This window comes from Natator depressus, chromosome 7, assembly GCF_965152275.1.
Source record: "Natator depressus isolate rNatDep1 chromosome 7, rNatDep2.hap1, whole genome shotgun sequence".
Lineage (NCBI taxonomy): Eukaryota > Metazoa > Chordata > Testudines > Cheloniidae > Natator > Natator depressus.
The window spans coordinates 19,639,616-19,660,887 of NC_134240.1; the positions used below are offsets into that span (position 1 = coordinate 19,639,616).

The 21,272-nt window shown below is 42.0% G+C and overlaps 1 protein-coding gene across 1 annotated transcript in view; it reads right to left on the reverse strand.

The window, feature by feature from the left end:
- The window catches only part of C7H3orf20 (chromosome 7 C3orf20 homolog), a 47,907-nt gene that overhangs the window by 19,746 nt on the left and 6,889 nt on the right, over positions 1 to 21,272 (reverse strand). The window contains exons 6-12 of the mRNA XM_074959685.1: positions 17,879 to 18,031; positions 15,755 to 15,875; positions 14,498 to 14,629; positions 9,105 to 9,225; positions 7,583 to 7,838; positions 6,162 to 6,474; positions 3,989 to 4,105 (exon numbers count right to left, since the gene is read on the reverse strand). Coding sequence (XP_074815786.1) covers positions 3,989 to 4,105; positions 6,162 to 6,474; positions 7,583 to 7,838; positions 9,105 to 9,225; positions 14,498 to 14,629; positions 15,755 to 15,875; positions 17,879 to 18,031 — 1,213 coding nt within the window. The remainder of the gene's footprint in view (positions 1 to 3,988; positions 4,106 to 6,161; positions 6,475 to 7,582; positions 7,839 to 9,104; positions 9,226 to 14,497; positions 14,630 to 15,754; positions 15,876 to 17,878; positions 18,032 to 21,272) is intronic.

The following is a 21,272-nucleotide window of genomic DNA, read 5'->3' on the forward strand; positions in this document are numbered from 1 at the left end:
TCCTATAGTGAACCTTCATGCAAACACAGTCACACAGGTGTCCGCAGATAAACCCTCTCTACCCCCAAATCTGTACTCGGGGCATTACCTGAGTGCTTTTGCTGTGCACAAACAGGAAAAGAAATGGCTTGCAGGCATGTAGGAGTGTTTGTGGGAAAGGGATGTGCATGATGTGGAATGGAACTTAATTTAGATGTCACCAAATTATTTACAAAACCCTCAGGGCAGTGTTTGTCCAGCTCTGCTCCAACTGATATTTCTTTGCTGTGGGGCTAGGCAGGAGAATTCTTCAAGTGATTAACGAACTATTAAGCTCAGTGCTAATTACACTGGGGGTACAAGCAGTGCTTAATTTATGCCAAGGCTTGCCAGGGCTGAGCCCCGGCATCTCTGGGGCTTGCTGCGTCAGTTTTGAAAGTAAAAAAAAAAAATTGCTTGAGCCTCAAGTACCTAATTGCTTGAATCCCTATACCTCTTTCATTACACATTAAGCACTAGGTACAAGGGTCAGGAGGCCTACCCTAAGGAGAATGAAGGAGATGTCAGGCAGTAACAGCATCTCAGGACCAAACTCATTTCTGCAAATGTCACAAAAGACAATTGGGTGGTTTCCATCACACTAGTACCTAGTAGAGCACAGGTCCACAAGCAGCCCTGTGCAAGAGGTTCGGTAAGGTAAAGCTCCATTATCAGTCCGTAAGAGTCAGTCTCTCTGTAACTGTCATGGAAGAGGAAGGGGAATCAGGAAGGGTCATTTAGAGTGGAATGGCCAACGTCAGCTTCATCTGTTCAAATACTCCTCGACAAAGAACTCCTCCCTGGGCGAGAGCCTTACAATTTTGCTTTCTACTCCAGCTCTCTGCATTAGCTCAGCTCAGTTATTCAGCAGAGCACATAATACCCACCAATGCAGTGGCTGTTAAGAGGCATTTACACATTTTCAAACAGTGGCATTTGTCCAGGAAGAAATCACAACATGCAGCCCAGCCGAGCAGACCAACTGACCTTTCCTAGACACTCCTCTCCCCTCTCCTGCCACCACCCACACAGGGCTTTTTAAATCCTCCCAAGGGATTTGGTGCATTTCATGGGGTCAGACATGGGCATGTGCGGGATCTGTTTACTGCTGGCAGCAAAGATAAAAAAAATGTGTGGGGCAGGAACAAGGGTGTGGGAGCTGGGCTTAGTGGCATGATGAGAATTGGTGCAATGTGTCACATGGAGGGGAGATTAAACAGGCATAGCAAGAGCTATTGTACATCTGCCTACTCAAGCACAATTGGAATAACTGGCACTTATTCAGCAGCTGTCATTCCAGGCTATCAAAGCACTTTACAAAATGGCAAATTAATATTATCGTGTCCATTTTACAGATGGAGAAGCTGAGGCACAGAGAAGTTAAGTGGCTTGCCCAAAGACATACAGTGAGTCAGTAGCAAAGCTGCAGTGAGACGCCAGGTTGCCTGATTTTCATGCTGTTTCCTTGGCGTGGCTCAGTTTTTCTATATTTCTGTCTCCCTCAGCCATCCCTAGTTTTCTTTTCAAAACTGTAATCCTCCCCCCTTCCCTTGTGCTTTAAAGTTACTCATGTCAAAAAATGATCAAAACCTTATTTTAATAACTACACTTAAACAAATCTGTCATTAAAATTTCATCCCTTCATCTAGGTCCTTCCTTTGGAAAAACTTTAGCAGTAAATTCTTGGTTCCACAAATCAAAGTCCTTTCAAACAAAACCACTTCATGAAGTTCAAATGCTTCTGCAATGACCTCTGTTTTGACCATAACATCTTATTTGCCTGTACATCCAGACTGTATGTTAACAATAAGCTTAAGTGTGTTGCAGAGGTCAGCCGACGGATTCTGGTTGCTAAATGGAATGAATAATAGCCTTATAACCATTCCAATCCCTGGTCTTGTCTGTCCAGTGAGACAAGAGTGTTACACTTCAACAGTCAGAGATTTACAGGGCTGTAAAAGAGCCATTCTAGAACACAGTAGGGCATTCATTAAAAGGCTCTCTTATACAGCCTTATCTGACTTGGCGCCTCTTTCAATGAACCCAAATAAAAACCTGTGTGAGCCAGGACTCCCAAGAAGGGAACTGTACTTCCATGGAAATAGCCCTTCCCAAAGCAGTGGAATGTCTAGCCGTTCAATAGCACGGTATTTCTTCTGTACAAAACATGGGCCTTTGGCAAGTGAGTTCTAGTCCCAGCTCTGCCACTGACTCAGTGTGCAGTATGGGCAAAGCCCTTAATTCCTTCCTGCCTCCGTTTCCCAAGCTGTTAAATGGAGATGGTGCTTATTTCACAGAGCAGCTTGAAAGACTGGATTCATTGTAAATTGTGTGATCTTTGGATAGACAGTGCCATGTACCAGCAGAGACTGGGTGAGGACAGGGTTTTGGCTGGATATCAGAGAGGGCTGGTGAAATTATTCACAGTCATCAGATGATTAGGAATAGCCAACATACTGACACTGACTGGCACATTTTTGGAGTAGAACAGCTGAAGAGTCTATACTAATAGAAATTCATTGAGCGCTTAAATATTGAAGGCAAAATCCCGAAGTCCTTATTTGGTTAAAACTCTCATTGAAGTGAACAAGAGATTTGACCCACAGGGATTATCTAGAATATCTGATGAATACTTATTTATTCAGTGAGGTAGCTGTTACTGTTAGGGTTGAGATGGCTGTATCTATTATTTGTAGGGTGTTTTAATCATAAGTGAGTGCTCATTAGGGTTACTTATTTCACTTTAGACATGTGCTTAAATGTTAGGCTAGATGGGGGCTATATAGGCACATATTTATGAGGCACACATAAAGCCTCATATTTATCATTTCAAGGGGAAATGATCAAGTAGTTTAGGGACAAATTTTATTACATAACCACATAGACAGCTTGACCCTGCAACACTAGATGGGAGTTTTGCCATTGACTTCAGTGGGAGCAGAATCAGAGTGAGTATTTCACAATAAAATCCATTACTCAGGTGAGACAGGGCCACTTGTGGTCACTAAAAGCCCTTTAGAAACTTTTCATAATATAAGGATGCCAACCCCAGTGTCCTAGCCAAATTCCAGTGTGGGTAACATTCTGCCACCCTAAACTGCTACTGCGGTTTCATCCAGATATGTTATTCTTCAGTTCCTATCCTAAAGTGTTCAGTAGTCTTGCTGGGCTGTGTAGTCTTGCTCTGATGCACACCACCCCAGAAGTGGCTTCATTTCAGGGAGGGGTAAAATGAGTCCTGACATAGATTGTACGTCACTGTAAGTTTGTGCTCAGACAGCCTAGGACAAAAGGTGCTGGATGAAGCTGAATAGCTATTGTATTGGTAAAAACAAAATAAGGAAGACTTCTACAGCCAAACAGGAACGTGACTGGTGACCAAACAGAAAAGTACCTTCTGTTCTTCAGTTGTAGACACTCTCCTGTCACACATTCACCTCCTGATTTGGTAATGCATATGGATAATGAACGGAGACAAGATGTGCACTGGAGGAACATATACAGCGTGGCCTTGGGTTCCTCTTAGAGGCATTGGATTCAGCCTTCTTCAAATTTTGGGGGAAATTCATGGTGTGGGCCCATCTTTATAAGATGGATTTGAACTGTATGACATTAGAGCTGAATCCACCCAAATGTGGGGAAGTTTGGATCAGGATCCATATTGAAATATTGCAGCTTTGGCCCATCTCAACTTTTTGTAAAGGAACTTCTCTCCTGCCTTAAACCACCATCCTTCCTAGAGTTAATGTGATTCATAGCCAACAAACAGATGTTTTAATGAGTCAGTGACTCTTTCTCCTTCAGATCAGGCTGGTACTCAGCCTCATTTACAATGGAGCTGGCCGGCAGGCAGCACTATGTATAATGTAGTCACTCATGAGTACCATACATCATAGAGACATAGTGTTCTGATTGAGTCACTGAGTCAAAGGTTCAGGGTCCTTCCAAGTGGCAAAACTTCCAGACTTACCAGCACCATTCCCGGAGTGACAGCATGCTTCCGCACAAGCAGAGGTGGCAGGGGGGGCTTTTTTCTCATGACACTGTCCATGTTGTACCTCAGCAAGCGGTAAGGGTCACACCTGCACTAGAGATGGACAAACACATTCATTCTTTCTAGGTAACAGATGTGTAGCCACGTGGCTTAATGCACTAATGGAAGGGGCTAATACTATAGTGATGCGCACAGTATAAAAACTTGAATAGAATAAAATAGGTCTTTGGGAACTCTAGTGGGGGGTCTCAGCTAAAAAATAAAGCCCTAGTGTTGGTTGTTATCATTTTAAAATGGAATGTGTTAGAATCACTGAAATTGACGATGGAGAAGAATGTAAGTGATTTTTGTCAATCCCACCGACGAAAAGCTATTGCTCCTTAGCAGTATTTGTGAGGGACATATCCAGTCTAGTTTTAGATACAAGTGACATAGCACTAGTTAACAGGGGTCACCAAAATATTTTATCTGGGAAGGTTTCGATAGAAATGAGTTGCTGCACTGCATTTGTTGGAGCAGAAGAGGTTGACATCTGTCTATTTTAGGGTTTTCTACTGCTGCACATCACCATAGTACTTGAGCGCCTTCCATATAAAATCAATAGGAACAATCAAAGTCCCAACTGGACTTCCTGGAGTCTCTGGCACTTCTCCCTTTTCAAGGTGTGGGGAGGAGTGGGGTTTTGATTTTTTGTGGGGGTCGGGGTTTAGGAGTACAGTGTTATGAAATTACAGTCTAATTACTCTGCCACATTTGTGGCCAGATGCAAGGTTGTTTTGGATCAGGCCCTTGAAGCACTGCAGCAAAAGGTATGTCATTTATATAGCCTTAGCGGTACACAAAATGCTCTTTGATTGTATCATTTATTTCTTCTCGCTGACTGTGACACTTTGCCAGATAAGCTAAAGAATGCTGGGAATTGCAGACTTGACACAGAGTTGTGTATATACAGGACTGTAACCACGTCTGGAACTCAGGCCAGCATTTAATTGTAGGACTGTGTATAAAAACGGTTGGAAATACAATTCCCAAATCCTTACATATATGCTGGCTCTGAGCTCTGACACTGCTATACCATTTCACTGTCACTGTTGAGTGAAACTTGCTTGGTTTTATTATTAATCCAGTCTGGAATGACTTTCACCATAAAGTGTTAACTCAGTAATTAATCTGATACTCTCATTTGAGTAGAACCTATCTTCTGAATATGTATAATACGGATGTAGCAACATCCTCAATATTTGAACTGGACTGGAGACACTGATGTACAGTTTGAGTCTCTCTCTTTAAGGGCTGTTTTTCTTATAATTGCCATATAATTGCACATGCAGCTGGTTCTGAGACATCAATAGTGACCCCTAGTGAGATTAAGATAATTGCACTTGCAGTTGTTTCTACTAGAACACATCCTGGTGGCTAGTACATCCTGGTGGCTAGTTTGCAAAATGTGGGTGCAGTCATTATTAAGCTTTATCTTTTAATGGTAGCAATCAGAAGGACATCTTGTGTTGGTTAGACGTCTCTTCTGCCTGGTCTATGCATGTTATCACACCAGTGACATTCTGCAGCTCAGTGGTAAGCAGAAAGCCTCATATTTATCATTTCAAGGGGAAATGATCAAGTAGTTTAGGGACAAATTTTATAACTTAACAGTGACTTTAATGAACGTGGAGTCTGAACTCCCCCACTCATCGCTAGTAATGGTTCCTCCGCGCCCGAGGTCAAAGTTGGAGCACATTAGTGGACAGCATGAGAAAACTTGAACTGCTGCTGCTGTGTGTTGTAGCTGCTCCACGAAGAGCTCTTCCGTCTCAGATTCATAGATTCCAAGGCCAGAAGGGGCCACTGTGACCATCTCGTCTGACCTCCTGCATAACACAGGCCATAGATCTTCCCCAAAATAATCCCCAAGACTGTCAGTCTAATAGTATTCACTAGTGTCACTCACTCTCCGATGAAGTGAGCTGTAGCCTACAAAAGCTTATGCTCATCTCTAAGGTGCCACAAGTCCTCCTTTTCTTTTTAATGCGGCTGCTACTCTGAAATCTGAACGTTATGTTTCTTGAAAAGCATGAGGCAGTCCCCCTTTGCTGTGGGTCGCCTACGTGCGTTTCCTGTCCTCCAATTCTTCTCCCCAACCACAATTTACCTGAACACAAGGGGATGGGCGGCCATGCTGTTTTTCCATGTACAGGCTTTGTAACATCCATTCCAAGAAGGGAGAATAGGAAGGGTTTTGGGATGACAAGACAAAGATCACCAGGATCTGATCGGACTTTCTGGGGGCTGAAATAAACTTGTCAAACTCCAAGTCAGTAACAAATGGAATTTTCACGACGCACTTGCAGCCCAGGCCAGTGTCCTGTTTGGAGAGTAGCCTCCGGAGCACAATTGGGCAGTCAGCAATAGACGATGCCCAGGTACTGGCAGGGCGTGCCCCTGCAGCTGAACTGGTTTTAACTCTGCAAGACATATAAAGTTCAGTTTAGATACATTCATACCAGGAGTACATAATATACAGTAGATATTTAAATACAGGTCACTTTGTTACCATGATTTCAGGCAGAGGCTCCAGTATACCTAAGACATGGAAATCTGACCCTTTAAAAAGTTGAGTCGGCTTGCATGTAAAATAGAGAAAGGCTTAAAAAAACCCACCAAAAACCCATTCAGTTGAACCTCCCAAATTTTGCAGAAGGCTTTGAACCTGCATCCAGACCCTGATTTTGCAACTTGGGGCTGTCTCAACTTAAAAAGCATCATATTCCCTAACATCAAAGGAAAGTGGCTCTTGAGAGGCAGAAGATGCAAAACTTCTCTCTCACTAACAGTTGTGTTCATTCAGGAATGTGTGACAGAGGGGAAGAATCCTCCAACAGATGCAGACAAACCCTTGGAAACTGATACTCGGGCATCAGGTCAGATTGAGCTGGTTCACAAAGGCTTGATCCTACACTCTTTGAAGTCAATGGTGAAGCTCCCATTGATTCTACTAATGCAGGATCAGGGCCTATACCAGCACTCTTTTGATGGCCCTTTACCAGTTCTTGTAGAACCTAAGCTTTATCTTACAGGAATATTCAATTTCTAGGGCTTGTGGTGGTACAGATATTCCGACCCATCAAACAAACTGGGCAACTGTTAAATGTTCTCTCTAGGATGTGATCATAAAACTCTTTTCAGTCTTCCTGTGTATAGAGATTTATGGGGATTTCATCTACCCACTGAGGAATAAATGTACTACGCACTTAGGAATTCTAGCGGGAACTGCAGCAAGAATAGTGGAGCAGGTTGAAAAAGAAGGCAAGATGATGCCATTATATTATGTAAAGGGCCAGCTCCTCAGGTAGTGTATGTCAGCAGAGTTCCATTGAACCCATTAGAGCTATGCTGATGAACACCAACTAAGGATCTGGCTCAAAGAATCCAGTTTAATCCTGCCAGCTGCCTGCTTACCTCATTCACCACACAACCATTTCCTCTATGATCAAAATAAACTGTGAACCCAAAATTTCAGTGACACTGTGTCCTCTCCCCAATCAGGAAGAGTGTAGGCATCACCAAGCAAACCTTGGTGCAGGCTTTGGTTGGGTCACGGTATCCAAGTGACTGGAAGGTTTCCTTTGATCCACGGGTCTGCGAGAAGGCTTGGGAGGAATCCTTTGGTCAATCGGTCTGCTAGGAGGTTTTTGAGGCCTTTTCATTTCTGAAGCTATTGGAGCACGTTCGTTCACTCTTTTAGCCCAGGCTTGAGATGACGGTTCCTTCCTTTTAAATTTGACATACTTTGCTCCTTCTAGAATTGGATATCCTATAGGAATCATACCTGCCAAATAAAAAACAACACTTAAGGATGTGCTTGTTTAGAGAATTTTCTTTAGCTCAAGTTGAAGGGGATGGTTTGGGCTTTTGGTTTGAAAGGCCCCAAGAGTTTTATGCCTGCAGAAATTCATACAACCAGAGTGACTGTTTAGCTGTTGACCTATGAAATCTAACCAGCCCTGGAAGCACTATGCCTGCACTCCCCTCTTTCTGACAGGTTGTGCATGATTGGCCTTGCCCTGGCTGCACATATTGGATGCTCTTAAGTCACTTTTTAAAATTAGTGCATCTTGTTCACTCAGCCTTGAGTTCCATGATAGTTTGATGAAGCAAAAATGGGATATGTTCACTTGGGACCGGAAGACAACTTGAACAAGGTTCCCAAAGGTGAATGGGACACTGAGTAACTTGTTGATTCATGTACCTTCCCAAGTGTATGTAGGTATTCTGGAGTTACTCAGTCTACCTCTAACTTGTATGGCTTTATTCAAATTTTCTATTAGGTCTTCTAGTTCACCCCCTTCAAATCTGCTGTTCAACATATCCATTGATATTTCAGTATTAAATGACTTCAAATATTTTAATTAAAGTAACTTCAGCTCTAGTGCTGGGTGAAATTTTCTGGATGAAAAAAATCATTCCTTGAAAAATTCAGTGTCAGTCAAATGTATTCACGAATTCAGGTCAGATAGGGATAATAGTTTTGGCTCCAAAAAAGAAAAGATGTTCAAAAAATCAAAACATTTTGATACGTTCCATTTTGGAAATGTAACTTTTAGTTTTGAAACAATATTTTGTTTCGAAATTTAACAAATTAAAAAAAGGATAAAGACACCCAAAAACAAAACCAAAGAACTGGGGGCGGGAGGGGGAATCATTTCAGGTCTAACAAAACATTTCATTTGACCCAAAACAAGATTTTTTCAGGTTTTTTGTTTCAGCAAAAAACGCCAAAACATTTCCATTTGGGGTCAATCCCAGTTGATTTTTTTTGGTTCAGCCACTAAACCAGAAATCAATTATTTGCTCTGCTTTATTCAGTACCCACATCGTTCTTTCCCTTCAACTCACTCCTTTGAGCCCAACTCTTCCAGAAAACCTTTCTGCAATTCTCTCTCCCAGCCTCTCCAGTACTTTGACCATACATCATCATCCTTGCATTAATATGTGTCGAAGCTAAACTGTAAGTCCTTTGGCGGAGACACCAGAACTTATTATACATATGTACAGGAGTAACCACTTTGTTGGCACTCAGCAAAAAATACGATACCTGAAGCTATCAAAATGGCATTTATAAATTGTTTCACTGTCTTCTGAAATCGCTTCTTAATCTCTTCCAAGGCTCTCTCCAGTTGTTCCTTCTCTTCACCGTCACTTGCCTTTGCACGTATCTTTAAAGAGTGAAAGGAGAAACCCAACCATTGTTAGTTAAGATTGGAATCATGTTTCCAGCACTGCAAACTTTGAATGACATTATGATTGAGGGGAGGCTGGTGCAGTCCTGTTAGAGACCTGTTCCGTTGATAACAGTCTTACTTCCTAGTTATGATCCAAGGTCCTGTGTTCAAATCTCACAGAAAGAGTGGATCTTTTACCCACGTAACTGGTCGCCCATCCCAGGATGAGGATGACTAGGTGATGATTTCACTTTCCCTTATCTTCTCTTTTAATCCCTGTCCTCTGTTGATAATAGTTGATATTAGGTAGCAGAAATATATCGGAGCTAAATCACCTAATCACATCCCTCCTGTGTTGTTCCTCTTTCCTTTCCAATGGAAACGTGACATCAAAAATAAGTTAGCCAAATAATCAACCTCCCTCTTTTCTCCAATGCCTTTGCATCTTGAAACCCTATGGATGGAAATGCCTTAAAATTCTCACAGCTCTTTAGAATTTATAAACTAAATTTTTGATTCAGTTTTATTTTAGGGCCACGAACAGCTAGAGAAAAATGCAGTTTGAAAGGCCGCTCTCTTCTGCAGATTGGTTGAGAATGGTAGAAGGACCTTTATGCACACAAGTGCAGACAGATAGGGAGGTTGTGGAATCTACATCACTGGAGGTTTTTAAGAACAGGTCAGATAAACACCTATCAGGGATGGTCTAGATAATACTTAGTCCTGCCTCAGTGGAGGGGGCTGGACTAGATGACCTATTGAGGTCCCTTCCAGTCCTACATTTCTATGTTTCTATGAAATGAAAAGGACAAATCCAGCATCCAGGTTTCAGTGTTGAGCAAATGGTGTCATGAGGCTGTGAAGGCTCCTCCTGGCTACTGCTGTTCTCGATCTCAGAGGTGAGGAGGCCCTGGTTTATCACTTCACACCTGACTGTATCTCATACTCACTGCTTTGAGGAAGGAGCCTTGAAAGTCTGGGGCTTTCTGTAGTCTTCCTGTCTGAGCTTCTCCTGGCTTCTACTACTGTTTCCTACATGGGAAGGAAACTGGCGTCTACAGGGCCTGGTGTTACATGTGCATCCTCTGGGTACACAGTAAGAGGGATGAGCTGTACCTGATGCTGGGTGCTTTGGGGAAGGAGCCCTTAGCATCTAGGATTTCCATAATTCACCCCTATGAACACTTTCTGGTTGTTTCCATGTGAAGGAGGGAAAGGGTGGTCTCTGGGTCTAGTGGGAAGAGAGTTCAGTTTATTGTTGGATTTTATTAATTAATATATATTGGTTAAGACACAAAGATGTAGGTCTGATATTGTTACTTATTACTGTTTTGCATAAAATAGTTTATTTAGAACAATAAACCAAAAACTCTTAAAAAAAATAGAGGCACTATGCATACGTCATAAATGTGTATATACTTTCTTTCCTACCGAGTATTAAGCACTACAGTGAGAGGTGAAATAGAAAAATTTGACAGAGTTGGATACAGAGAAAAGGAAAGTGATGTACAAAACTGAAACAGTGATCTTGTTTTAAATGGAAATTTAAATGGGATAAAAGATGGAGGTAAATATTCCTACAGGCTGATTATTGTATTTATTTGTAGTGAGAGATGTCTTGAAGGATGTAATTATGGAAAGGGAAAGCGGAGTAGAAATGTGTCCATTTTAAACAAAGTAAACTGAAGTTTTCAGGTGAACTTTAGAGAGGATTTAACTCTGACAGAGGGCATTGAAGTTACCCTACAGTGCTGTACAAAGTGAGAATGACCACTAACTATGAAGAGTTTGTGGTATGTAAAAGAAGAGACCAAGTCCACAGAGAATCAAATAAGTGGAGGGATTATTTTTGAGAGAGAGCTGGACAAATGTAAGAGTGGGATTGTATGACAGTGTCGCTTGTGATGGTGGAGGGCAGGGCTTGGCAGCCGCGAGGGTCCCTTCTGGTTCATGTGGGATGTTCCTAAAATTTCCTGCTTCAAGCCTTCAGCCAGTCACCTGCAGAGATCAGGAATGGATCTTGCCCTCCTGTCCCCCCGCCCCCTGCAATGTGTTCTGGGGTTTTTGTCTCCTTCCTACAAAGCATCAGAGATGGTCACAGCTGGAGATGAGAACTTGGACAGGATGAACCAGTGCTCTGAGGTGACACCATGCATTCTCTCTCTCTCTCATGCTTCACTGGCTTGTTCTTGCTCACATGCTCAGGGTCTAATGATTGTCATATACGCATTTGGGAAGGGATTTTCCCCCCAGGTCAGATTGGCAGTGACATTAGGGGTTTTTTTGGCCTTCCCCTGCAGTGTGTGGATGTTGCTTGCTTGCCAGGATCCTTTGGGTACATCTCACGTAAACAATTTGCTGCCATTGAGGGGCCTCAGGCATTGGTGCACCTGTCCTTCCTGTTCTCTGCCCGTGACACATAATAGTCTAGTCTTCTGTGGGCTGTAATACTTTGAGCTAATTTCAGTTGTTGGGTTTAGTGAGCGGGTGCTGGGTGGAGTTGGTGGCCTGTGATATACAGGAGGTCAGACTAGATGATCTGGTGGTCCCTTCTGGCGTTAAATTCTATGACCTCCTACAGCATAACAGTTCCATATTGACTCAGCACTGACCTATGAAGAATGTTTCCTACTGAATGCAAACTCTCCTTGACTATAGTGAGAATAGATTTTTAAATATTTCATAGAAATTTATATATTTCAGTGAAACTTGCATTTTCAAACATGGAGAGCAAGAACATTTTGAAAGCTATCCAGAATGTCTAGCATCTACATATATGTGATTTAAATTGGCCAGATCCCTAATTAGTGTAAACTGAAGTCACTGGAGCAACACTAATTTACACCTGAAGATCTGGCCCGTTCTCAGATACTAGAAAAATGAAGCTAGCATTCCACACCAAATCTAAAGTTCTTAAAGGACACTACAATCAGGCCCAAAATTTAGACAAGCTTTTACAAATCTATCACCACTAAAAAATGCTTCCAAGATTTTACCCTCTCTTAATTCAATGGTAACATTCATTTTCCCATCAAATAGACATTCCCCTGCAGTCCTGCCTTTTCAGCACTGAAAACCTGAAAATGAAGTTGACCATATCACTGAGAGGGCATGTCACTGAGAGGGAAATGCAAAAAGTAAAGAAAAGATTTTAAAAGGAAATGGGATTTCAAACATTCGTTCAGCTTAAATTGGCTAAGAGGTTAGCAGCAAGTAAAGACATGTATTTATTTGCCACATACTGTTTGGTTTTGAAGTTGACAGATTCCTCTCTGTATGATGAATAAACCTTTTATTTTATTTTATCTGTCTTCTAAAAGTGAAAACAGTAAAAACAAAAATGCCAGCTGGGAGGATGATGAATTCTAAGTATAAAGTCTGGCCCAATTAATACCAAATGGTGGAGAAATATGTCACTCAGGCAGCCTATGAAGGCAGCCTCTGGGCTAATAAAGCATTTTAATTGAAAGACTGTCTTTCGATAAAAGTGCATCCACAATATAAATATTTAGGAAAGGACCTGGGAATGATTCTTAAAAGAGAGGGTTGTCTTTAAGGCAGGTTTCAATGTAGTTCCTAGGGGTTACTTTTCAAAGGTCAATGGGAGCCTTGGGAAGCAATTTAAAAACATCCAGTCTTAAAACAGGGGGATGTATTGTTTATCTACTTTCCTTAAATGTAATGTTTGCTTTTGCTGATAAGTCAAAACCTGAGGTAAAAGCATTTGCAAGCAAAACAGCACTATACTGTAATGCCTGGGGCTCAGGGGGCAATTCACTCCAGTACAGAGGTCCCATGCAAGGTTTATTCCTGCTGACTACTTACTTATGTACCATAAAAGCCCCACTCAGCCAGACCCTTAATACAGGATTTCAAGTGCTTAAGGCTTGGCACTAGCCCCCTTGTCCTGGAGTAAATGTCACCACTAGTGCATAGGAAGGGTGGGTGAAGCATAACCCACGGTTTAGCTACACCCTCAGATTAGGAAACTAGGCTGGAAATTGGAAGAAAACCACCCTTTCATGTGAATTCTAGCATTTCTGGTTGCAAGTCAGTGGGAAATATTGCTGATTATTCTTAATATTTGTATTATAGTAATACCCACAGTGCAATAAGTACCTTCCATACCATCCCTGCCTGAAGAGCTCACAGTCTAAGACTTACAAATGTAAAGAATGTCTCTGATAACACCCCGTAGTTTAGAAATAGGTCATTCATGCCTCACTATGGGCCTGATCCTGCATTTTTTGCACACCTAAGGCCAGATCTTCAGCTCCCTCCTGTAGTCCCTCCCTCTGCTCCTTTGCACTGCTTCAGCAGCACACTGTAATCAGAAAGCCAGGGTAAGGAGAAGCCATGGGTGGAACAGAACTGGTACAATGATTCTACACCCATCCTCTTCTCAATCCCTACGTAGAGGGCAGCAAGGTCAGGGAAAGATGGCACAAGTGGTGCAAGAACAACCCGGGGGGTCTCTGTTGTAGCTGACCACAGCTTGGTGTGGCCATGAGGGATCAGATACCAGGTCAGTCACTGGATTGGGGGCACAGAGGCAGCAAAAAGTTATCTTTGCCCCTTTCTCAGTTGCACTAGGTGCAGCACCAGTACGGTTTGATGGTTCATTGGGCATTTGGGATATATAAGGAATGCAGGATCAGGCTCGATACTGAATTGTTTCTGCTTCTGGTCCCCTTCAAAAACAAGAAATGCAAAGTCACATGCAAAACAATAGTTCAAAATATTAACTGAACTTATCTAAAACTAGAGTAGATACCATTAAAACCTCAACATTTGCCTCTCTAGTCCCCTGCAATGATTATGGTCCTGATTTAGTTGGGGATTGGTCCTGCTTTGAGCAGGGGGTTGGACTAGATGACCTCCTGAGGTCCCTTCCAACCCTGATATTCTATGATTCTATGGTACCTTCCTATTCTTAGAAGAGGAGATAGCTCCTTTGTAATTTGCACTGTGTCCCATGGTGACATGCACCTTTGTAAAGCCTGAGAGAGGGAGAGGTGAACAAACACTGAGAGTTTTAATGACTTCCACTGTACAAAACAAGTTTTATGTTTGGTTCAAGTTTAGGATCTGTCCTTATTTTATCACTCTAGTAAATAGGCTTGACTAGGTTTGTGAAAATAGCAATATTTTAGCCATATTTCACATACTATGGTTGGTTAATGGATTTAAAACTGGCTAGCAATTAGTGGGGCACCCATCAGCCATCCTCCTGGATGTAATTCATATATACATTACTGCTGCTTACCCATTTTTCAGCTTTGGGTGTGTGTGCACATGGAGTTCTTGACAAAGACATATTGATGGTCTCATTCGAACAGGAAAAAGAAAGAGTAATGGAATTTTGACCAAGTACCTTCAGTTTTAGCTGTTCATTTATCTGAGGAAGATAATGGACAAGGTAAATTATGCCTTCATTTTTGCTGCCACCATTTTCCTACTACATGCTACTCCAGGAGATTTGTATCCATCTCTCCACCTGACAGCTTCCCAGGTCTGTGAAACACCTCTAACACATTTTGCCAGAGTTTTTGCCTCCTTGGAGCAAAACTGAGTTCATTTGTTAATCAGGGGCAGGTTTCTATATTGAAAACATGCAGAAATTCAAATGATTTTGATGGGAAAATCTCTCTTCTGTCAAAACTGTGACTAAAAGGAAATACAGGGGGTTCTGAAAATGAAGTGACGTATGACAAACTCCTCAAAGTTAAATTCTGTGAATTTGTCACAGCCCCACAGGATTGTGATTTCCGACTTGTAGGGTTGCTTCATTCAGACCAGAAGTTGAGGGTACTCAAAACAACATCTCACAGGGTTTGGGCTTTAGTCTGCAGTATTCCATGAGAACACCCTCAAACAGAAACAATTAGCATCCTGGGGTAATTAATTCTTGGGAGATAGCCTAGCGTCAGCTACATTTTCTTCAGTGAGCGCAAACCAGTGAAGCTTCTGGTTCACAAATCTTCAGTCCATTCAATCTGTCCTATCTGAGTTAGCGTTAAACAATTCAGCTGAGATTTTTAGAGCCACCCAAGTGATTTGGATGCCAAATTTCCATAAACAGTAATCAGAATTAGGCACCCATATCTCTTAGGAGACTTTGAAAATTTCAGCCTTCATTTAAGAAGGTCTCCTCAGCCTGGTGGCACACAGCTTCTTTTCGAACTAATAATGCCGCAGACCCATCTTTTTCAAGAAGCTATAGCCGGAAAATGAGATGACAAGTGACATCTTTCCAAGGCCATATTATTTCAGGTTTGATACATTAGAAATAATCTGCAGATTAAGACTGGGTGCCAAAGTAATATCAGAGGGAATAGGCAGAAATAAAATACAACGCATCTACCACCATCACATCGAACAGAAGAACTCAGACAGGATCAAAAGTGTTCCTGGTGCAAAACCACACTACACAGACAGCTATTCTGAAGTCTGGGAATGTTCATAATTTTTGACTCTATTAGGTCTGTGAATATTGGCACTTAGCAAGAGTTCAGTTTTGTACCTGAAATTCTAAAGACTGAAAAGTCTGGGTCTTTGAAGCCCAGCTCCACTTGTGAGTCAAATATCCATCTCTGTCCCTGACTGCTCCTCCTTCAAGATCCATCATCAATGCAAGTGAACAGCTGGGCAGGACAGAAGGGGAAATACTAGTTAGACTTTGTGTTGATTGGCTGGAATGATCATAATAAACATCCAACACTCAGGGGAGAATTCTCAACTAAGATCTTTACACTCTTACGGAGAATCACATAAACCCAGTGCAACCCTGAGCACCACTACTCGAACAGATTTGCTCTGTTCTGCTCCCCTTCCCTTTCATACACATTGCTCAGCTCTCTGATGACCTTTTCTACCTGAGCTATGGCATGCACTGTAACCATCAGTTACACCCACTGGGATCAAACTCTTACATGCACCATTAATAAGCACCAATACCATTCTGTGCAAAGACTAAGGGTCAGGAGAATTAATTATCTTTCTTCCAGAAAGAATGATGGGGATGATAAGCATAAACAGTAAGTAATAGGTCAGGGTGAGATTCTATCACGGGTATTTTTAGTAAAAGTCAGGGGCAGGTTGCAAGCAATAAATAAAAAATTGCACGGAAGCCCGTGACCTGTCCCTGACTTTCACTAAAAATACCCTGTGGGTAGAAACACAGCACTCCCAGGGCTTGCAGCTGCTCCAGCTCCACCACTGCTCCTGCGGCAGGGCTGACCGCTGCTGCTTCAGCCCCAGATAAAGCGGTCCCCACTGGTCTGCAGGCTGGGGACTGCTGCTCTGGCAGCCCCAGGACTGACCGCTGCCACTGCCCCAGGCTGACCACCGGCCAGCTATTCGGCGTGGCTTCCATGGCAGAATCCTATCCTTAGTTATAGGAGACTCTTTTTTATAGTATATTCAGTTATTATTAATGAGAAGGAACCATTCGATTGGAGTTGAGACCTCTGGGTTGTGTTCCTTTGTTCATTATCAATTAGCTATGTGAATCTTTAACTTCTCTGTGCCTTCAGTCTACCCATCTGTAAAATAGAGATGATAATGTCTACCTCACAGGGTTCAGAGGCTTGCTTAGGTAATATTTGTAAAGTATGCTGGTGTCCTTAGCTGGAAAAGCACTCCAGGAGCCTAGAGTCTTACGCACAACCCAAATGGAAGCAATACAGAATTACCAAGAACCCAGTCTTGCAAACACTTGAGCACATGAGTAAATTTATGCATGAGTTGTCAATGGGATTGTTGCACACGTGCATAAGGTTACTTGGGTGCCTAAGTGTTTGCAGGATTGAGGCCTAAACTGACGAGAACACAACAAAAACCACCTACTAATTCATTCAAATGTCCTTGCACACCTCTTCTTGAACTGATATGGCAACATTGCCTAATGAATGTCCAAAGCAGAAGAGGGGAAAGGCCTGCAAGGGCCTTGAAAGTAAAGACAAGCAGCATCTGTTTGATACAATAGAGAAGGGGGTCCGGATCCAAGTCTGGGGCTGCTAGGTGCTATGGTAATACAAACAAATAGACAATAATAAAGTATGAAAAACCATAATCCAAGAGCACTGGCAAGTCCTCATACCTTAGAAATTAAATGTTACAGTTTAGAAAGATTTCTCCCCCTTGCCCCATTGACACCACCCCTCTGGATGATTTCAAACCCCTACGGTTGCAATGTGTCAGCTCTGTGTTCTGACAGGGTTGCACCTGTAATAGAAAGTCATTGCATGCACTAGGTATCAATAGGCTTTATGTAATGCACGGGTTATAATGTTAGCTGCAAATATTTTAAGCTCTCTCACAACATGTGCTCTTCTGTTTTAGAGCTATGGTTATTGTTTCTTTCAGTCTGCTTTTGATACATGACACTGTATCATGTACTGCTCCGTCCACTGTTTCCACCACCATCTACACCAGTGCAATAAGCCACCATTTCCGGTTGTTGGGGACTCAGTCAGTCACTTATATTAGATCCCCCGGCCTGATTTTCAGAGGTGTTGAATTCCCACATTTCCCAGGATTTAATGGGAGCTGCTCAACAGCTCTGGAAAACGGGCATCAGTACTTTGCCCCTTCCCCCTACCCCATGAATTATCTACACTATAGAAGTAGGTTAAAATTCACTCACCTGGCTTTGAAGGAATAATGCACACATGCCTGGTAGTCAGCTATAAAAGAGGCCAGAAGAGCTAGACTTGGAGCATTATTAAAGAGAAGGGTGATTGTTTTTCCCACACAGCACATGGGGAACTGGCAAGCAGCAATATTTCCTGTTGGGTAACTTATACATACTGTCAAGTACTGTCAACACTTACATATAAGGTCTCAGAGTAGCAGCCGTGTTACAGAAAGAAAAGGAGGACTTGTGGCACCTTCAAGATTAACAAATTTATTAGAGCATAAGCTTTCGTGAGCTACAGCTCACTTCATCGGCATGCATCCGATGAAGTGAGCTGTAGCTCACGAAAGCTTATACTATAATAAATGTGTTAGTCTCTAAGGTGCCACAAGTCCTCCTTTTCTTTTTACTTACATATAAGAGACCTTCTGGGATGCTCTGTCCAACTGCATCTTGCCACATTAGAAGAAGCACCAACTCCAGTTCTTGCATTTGGACCTCACAGTGCCCAAGACATTTTTGGCCTCCCAAGGCAACCATATTTGTTTTGTTCCCTTCCTCCCCCACCATCACACTAGCCCCATTTCCTGAAACTCAGTACCTAACAGTACCCTGGCAGAAGCATAAGTTCTGTACCACAGAATAGTCTCTAAGGGAATACCTTTGTCCTACATCTCTGGAACCAGCTCCATTCATATGGCCACTAGAACCAGAGTTTGACAATATTCAGGGCACAGTACAAGATCTATGATTTTTGGCTATGTCATAAATATAAAGGGAAGGGTAACCACCTTGCTGTATACAGTGCTTTAAAATCCCTCCTGGCCAGAGGCAACATCGTGTTACCTGTAAAGGTTAAGAAGCTCAGCTCACCTGGCTGGCACCTGACCCAAAGGACCAATAAGGGGACAAGATACTTTCAAATCTTGGGTGGGGGTGGGGAGGAAGGCTTTTGTTTTGTGCTTTTTAAGTGGTAGTTCTCTCTTGGGACTGAGAGAGGCCAGAGAGAAATCCATCTTCTCCAACCCATCCTAATCCAAGTCTCCAATATTGCAACCAGTATAGGTAAGCCAGGCAAGGCGGATTAGTTTATCTTTTGTTTTATGTGAATTTTCCCTGTGTTAAGAGGGAGGTTTATTCCTGTTTTCTGTAACTTTAAGGTTTTGCCCAGAGGGGGATCCTCTGTGTTTTGAATCTAAATACCCTGTAAAGTATTTTCCATCCTGATTTTACAGAGATGATTTTTACCATTCTTTTAATAAAACCCTTCTTTTAAGAACCTGACTGATTTTTCCATTGTTCCAAAATCCAGGGGTTTGGGTCTTTGATGATTGTGTAACCAATTGGCTAGGATACTATTCTCAAGCCTCCCCAGGAAAGGGGGTGCGCGGCTTAGGAGGATATTTTGGGGGGAAGATGTCTCCAAGTGGTCTCTTTCCCTGTTCTTTGTTTAAAACGCTTGGTGGAGGCAGCATACTGTTCAAGGACAAGGCAAAGTTTGTACCTTGCGGAAGTTTTTAACCTAAGCTGGTAAGAATAAGCTTAGGGGGTCTTTCATGCGGGTCCCCACATCTGCACCCTAGAGTTCAGAGTGGGGAAGGAACCCTGACAGTTTGATCAAACTTTTGTAATATCAAGGAACAAGGAAATTTTCTTAGGAAGCAAGGCATTTGTTAAAATGTCTTTTGCAATTGGCAGCTTTACTGATGAACAGCACCAGTATAGATTACTAAAATAAATAATAAGTATGGTGTCTGTAGTTAGGAAGCTGTAATGCCTTTTCTCATGTACTTCATGAGAAGTGGACCGTGTTTATGTGTAGTGGACTAAGGACCGTTTTTATGTGTAGAGACAGTAGCCATTGTGTTCTCATGGTTGAGGCAGATGAGAGCTAGATGAAGATCTTTGGTCAAAACTATTTTTCGACATAAAATTTGACAATGTGAAAATTTGTGCAGAGTGTCTGTCTCCTTGAAAATGGTTAATTTTTCATCAGAAAACAAAACACCTGAAAATTTCCAGTCAAAAATCTACATGTTTTTGGTTCTGAACATTTTTGGGTGTTTGACAGTGTGTTTGCCAAAAAATTTGGGGGGTTAAGCTTTTCAAAAAAGTCAAAATTTTGGAATGACCATTTTGACAAGAATGATTTTTTAAAAATGTTAATGAAAATTGTGGATGTGTTTTAAAAAAATCATTTTCCAACCAGTTCTGCTGCAGACTATCACAAAGAGGGTGACATACACCATGGAAACTTTACTTTTGTTCTTTCTTGATGCTTTTCTGATGCTAAAATAAGTCACTCAGCCTGAAAGGTAATTGGGTGGATATTTGTGTGTAGAAAAACATAAGAGCAATTCCTCCATCTAGAAATAACTATCAGCTACAAAGTTACTGCTGTGCTACCAATTACTCCCATTATATAGCATCTTGGCATAGTGGCAAACACCCGATCCTGGCTGCAAATACTTCCAAAACGCCTTTCCATCCTTAGTATTGATGATATGTGCATTTTGCTAAACTATTAGAGATAGGTTGAATTACAGACAGCTGAATAAAGATTGTCTGACTGAGCACAGGGTCTGTCTCTCGCTCGAGCGCCAGTTCTTTAAGGGCTTAATTCACTGACATCGTCACAACCAACACTGCAGCAATTGATTCTATTAACCAAAGTGAGGAGCTAGAAACAGAATAAAAAAAGGAAGAATGTCGCCAAATGAGCCCTTTGTGTTTTATATTAGAAAGCATTTATATTAGAAAGGTATTAGAAAGCAGAGACTGGATAAAATGTGATGAATGGATTCATTTAAACTAGAGAAATGATACGAATTTTTTGACTAGCTGCTTTAAATTCTTAATTCCCAGTTCAGTCAAAAGGTCAAACTGAACATGAGCTCTTGTGAAACAACCACAAATTGAACTGCAATGGAGTTCCTTTGGAGAAAGGTAGTGGGCAGAAATTGCCTGAGAGATGGAGGGAAGGAGTCAAGAGTAGTTCAGACAGCACCCTTGTCCCCCCCTTGCCTTTTAACAGTCTGTGAACCTCCTGAAGGACTGGAACTGAAAGTTTAATGTATGAAAATTAAATTATGCTGGGAAAGACGCTGCATGTCTCCCCACTATCCCCAACAACTTCAGGGTCTTTTGGGGGATGGACGGGGTTATTAATTATGAATGACAGTGGAATGCCAACATTTCCAGCTGTGCTAGGCAAAGGGGTTTTCAGTGAAAATCACTGGCCTACAATTAGCATTGGGAAAACTTGCTTGGGTAGCACAAAAAATGGATCCAAAACTTGATGTGTTCTTTGAACCTGAACTGGAATTATCTGGGGATTCAAAACAGCTTGGTTACATTTCTAAACGTACAAAAGCGCATGCTTAGATTGTTAGTGCTTTCGGGC